At 39.3% G+C, this 4,679-nt stretch overlaps 1 protein-coding gene across 1 annotated transcript in view; it reads right to left on the bottom strand.

Moving 5' to 3' along the window:
• Positions 1-1,454: 1,454 nt before the first annotated feature.
• Positions 1,455-4,679, bottom strand: part of LOC107724261 (prospero homeobox protein 1-like) — a 17,201-nt gene continuing 13,976 nt past the window's right edge. The window contains exon 4 of the mRNA XM_016533102.1: positions 1,455-1,711. Coding sequence (XP_016388588.1) covers positions 1,544-1,711 — 168 coding nt within the window. The 3' untranslated portion in view covers positions 1,455-1,543. The remainder of the gene's footprint in view (positions 1,712-4,679) is intronic.

The raw sequence follows: 4,679 nt of genomic DNA, 5'->3' as shown, positions 1-4,679 counted from the left end.
TACAGAAATGCATTTGCATATTACATTTTGTAAGTTTATTACTAGAACACCTCAAATCTACATAACAGATAGTGAAGGCAGTTTAGTGCACCAGAACCAGCGAGACGCAGACGCAGATGCAGACAGATGCATCAGGCAGCAGTGATGAGTCGACTGAGGAAGAGCAGCTGCGCGGCTGGAATTCTGCAGCGGCTGCAGATCTCTGCTATGAGGTCATGGTGCACATTACTCATGAGGAGAGAATGCATTGTTGTTGTTTTTAAGACACGGTTGGTGCGAGAGCTCGCGTGTCCCTCACAATGAATGCGGCCTTAGAAATGTGCCTTGAATTGGCCACAGGAAACAATGAGTGCGGCATACTTTCCTGCGCTGCCTTTATATCGTGGATTAGTTCCACCTTAGTGTCCTGGATTCAGGGAAAGATGTTTTCAATGGAGCTTTGCGCACTTACATGGGGGGAGTCCAGTTAGCAGACCAGGAAAACAAGGGTAAATGAGGCCTAGTTCATCCGAAAATGGAAACGGTGTCATTGTGCCAAACACGCATGCTGCTGTTTGATGTGTAAAACACAGAATCGTATGTGCGTATGTGCACAGTTTTGGTTTGAAAATGATTAATGAAGCCGTCAGATTCAAAGGTTTATATGACTAGTATTTTCCTTTTTAGTATCTACACCACCCATTTCAATCTGATTGAAATTTGGTTTGGATCAAGCTCAACTGGATCATTAGAGGCATTTTATTTTACATGAAGATTTTTCAGTGGTCAATTCGATTATTAACAGATTATTAGGGTGCATGTACTGTAAATGTTGCACCATTTTTTAATCTGAATCTTTTTGCATTTCTTTTTGTTACATTTTTACAGCATACGGATTTGGATTGTGATAAGACTGAGGAAATAGTGACAGAATTGTATTTTATTAATTTTTTTGTAAATTATTTCTTTATGTTTAAAGAAAGTAAATATATCTGAACCATAAAAACATACAATATAAAACTGCTACAATATGAATCTTTTATTACTAAATGGAAAACCACACACTGCTAGATATAATGATAAATAATAGTATGCAAACTAATGTGCATGATAAATAAGTATATTGTCCAAATTTGAGAGAACTGCTTCTACATGCAATATAATGTTTTTATCTGTAAACGTCAATATTTCACTTATTATACAGCTAAATTATACTTATTTACACCTTTTTTTTAAATCATTATTACAGATGTTTCATGAGACACCCCACATCGGAAACCCAACAGACAAATCCACATTAAAACACAAATCATAACACATCTGAACAAAAAACACAGCACACATTCGTCTACAGTGGCATTATGAAATCAAAATATATTACATTAAAACCCAAAATCCAAACTATTAATAAACAAGCCTATTCCAAAGACAACATGAAACAAACCTTGCATTTCAGTCAACAGCAAAATATTCACTTATAAAAAGGAACATTTATGATTGATGCTTATGATAAATAAACGGCATGTGTCCACACATGAAGCGTCCTGTAGGTGGCGCTCTCTGTTTACAGGTAGGAAGGTGATTTGAAATCCTCGGGAACGTCGCTGTCCAGTTTGCAGATGACTTTGTAGATGGCTTTCTTCCAGGAGGGGTCCGAGTCTTTGGAGAGGGAAATGGCACTAAAGAACTCCTGAAGAGTGACTTCAGCGACCTCCAGGAACCTGTCTGGAACCTGACGGACATTTACAGCACACATCAATGACTGAAGCACTACATACAGCCATAATTAGTAACCTGTTAGTAACATTAGTAACATAATTAAACCTGCTATAGTGAGCGGTGTGGTGCCGGACACGTTCGGTTTATTGTGGCCAAGAGACATTTAACTCGAGATATTAACTCATCCCCTAGGATTATTTAAATATTAACATTTTATTTTGAATGAAGAATATTAATATATGCATTTAGCAGAATGAAGAATATCATAAAAACAGTGAAACTTCATGAATATAACTATTATTGCACCCGTCTCCAAGACAGCATGGAATTTAAATAATTTGTTATTATCAATATTTGTTGAAGGAATAGCCTTCACCTTCAGGTGGCGATAAATGAGCGTCTGTTTTACGTATTAGTAAGTTATTAAAGTTGAGGATTTGCAGCTCGACTTGGACTTGCCCGTCTTGACTCGGGACTTGACTTGACATCCTAGCAACAACCTAAAATGCCTTAGCAACCATCCAAAACACACTAGTCTTGAAGCCAGCTAACAACACCTTAGTAACCACCCAGAATGCCCTGACAACCACTCCAAAGCGGCATGCAAGCACCTAGCAACCACCCAGAAACCCCTAGCAACAACCTAAAATGCTTTAACAACCACCCAGAACACATTAGTTTAGAAACCACCTAACTCTGCATTAGCTATCACTCAGAATGCCCTAGCAACCACCCAGAATACCCTAGCAACCACCTAACAACCACCTATAATACACTAGCCTAGAAACCACCTAACAATGTCTTAGCAACTACCCAGAATGCCATATAAACCACTTAGAACACAATAGCAACAGCCTAACAAACACCCAGAACACACTAGCCTAGTAACCACATAACAATGCCTTAGCAATTAACCAGAACACCCTAGCAACAACAAACCTAGAAACCACCCAACAACACCTTAGTGACCACCTAGAATGCCCTAGCAACCACCTAACGACCACCCAGAACACACTAACCATTCTGTCTCCATTCTGTCACCGATGGAGTTTAGGTTCCTTGCCGCTGTCGCCTCTGGCTTGCTTAGTTGGGGACACTTAATTTCCAGCGATATCGTCGACTTGATTGCACAGATACTATTTAAACTGAACTGAGCTGGATGATGACATCACTGAATTCAATGATGAACTGCCTTTAACTGAAAATTGAGTGTTTACTATTGTCCTTTTGCATTATTGACACTCTATTTTCCTATGTAATGCTGTAAAGTTGCTTTGACAATCTGTATTGTTAAAAGCGCTATATAAATAAAGGTGACTTGACTTGACTTGACTTGACTAACCTAGAAACCACCTAACAACCACCCAGAACACACTAGCCTAGAAAACACCTTAGTAACCACCTAGAATGCCCTAGCAACCACCTAACATCCACCCAGTACACACTAGACTAGAAACCAACTAACAACACCATAGTAACCACCCAGAATGCCCTAGCAACAACCTTAAATGCTTTAACAACCACCCAGAACACATTAGTTTAGAAACCACCAAACTCTGCATTAGCAATCACTCAGTCAACCTAGAAAGTCCTAGCAACCACCTAACAATCACCCATAACACACTAGCCTAGAAACCACCTAACAACACCTTAGTTACCACCTAGAATGCCCTAACAACCACCCAGAACACGCTAACCTAGACACCACCTAACAACACTTTTGTAACCAGCTAGAATGCCCTAGCAACCACCTAACAACCACTCAAACACACTAGCCTAGACACCACCTAACAACACCTTTGTAACGAGCTAGAATGCCCTAGCAACCACCTAACAACCACTCAAACACACTAGCCTAGACACCACCTAACAACACCTTAGTTACCACCTAGAATGCCCTAACAACCACCCATAACACGCTAACCTAGACACCACCTAACAACACTTTTGTAACAAGCTAGAATGCCCTAGCAACCACCTAACAACCACTCAAACACACTAGCCTAGACACCACCTAACAACACCTTTGTAACCACCCAGAACACACTAGGGCTGTCAAAAAAAATTAGAATTTCGAATATTCGTCGAATTTAAAATAAAAATCCACATTCAAAAGCAAAAACGTTGCATTCGAATTTTAGGTGTGCATCAGGCAGCCTTATCAGTGGAGCAAGAAATGCGACGACGATGTAGGTGTCATTGCATTTGAATGCTTTTGTTAGCCTATCCAGTTGAACCCACTAGATGCCGCGCTGCTACGTTGTTCATACAAAATATTGCGGAAAAAGAGAACATCAATGCGGAGATAATGTTGTTTACGTCAAAACCAAAACCAAGCCGTTCACACAGAACGCATATTTATCACATTTTCTAGGGGGACATCTATCAGCGTTGCACTCGCGTCTCGCACAAGAGAGCGGCATGTTTAGAAAGCCATGTAAAATTAATGTAAGTTCAACTTTTTAAAAACATGTCTAAAGACGTTATGGCGGTTTTCCCCCATCCCACTGTATCTCATGTTTTTAAATGAAGAAAGTAGCCTAATCTTTGTGATTGGTTTTCGGTCCTTTGTATTAAACTATACATACATGCATGGTGCTGGGTTTTTTTGTAATTGTTTAAGCAACTTTATTAACTATATATAGTTTATAAACATTATTTTAAACATGCACTTTTTTCAAAGACAGTCATGTTATTTTATTACGCTTTGAAGAAACGTGCATAATATTTTGCTCGATGCGCCCTCTTGTGGCCTCAGGAGAGAAGCCAAAAGCTTTTTTCCCCCTAACTGAAATTACGCCTTTTAAATTAGAATATAATTCGAATTTTGATTATATTTAAGTGGAAAGTTCGAATTTAGTTTTTCAGTCATTTTGACAGCCCTAAAATGCAACAACGTCACTTACATCATTATCACTGCATCTCGCGCGCCACTGATGACGCTCCCTGATGCACACCTAACATTCAAATGCAAATGTTTA

Source organism: Sinocyclocheilus rhinocerous, unplaced genomic scaffold (assembly GCF_001515625.1).
Source record: "Sinocyclocheilus rhinocerous isolate Xijiao unplaced genomic scaffold, SAMN03320098_v1.1 scaffold365, whole genome shotgun sequence".
NCBI classification, from domain to species: Eukaryota; Metazoa; Chordata; class Actinopteri; order Cypriniformes; family Cyprinidae; genus Sinocyclocheilus; species Sinocyclocheilus rhinocerous.
The sequence above is the reverse complement of the archived record's forward strand: the minus strand, read 5'-3'. Positions and strand labels throughout refer to the sequence as shown.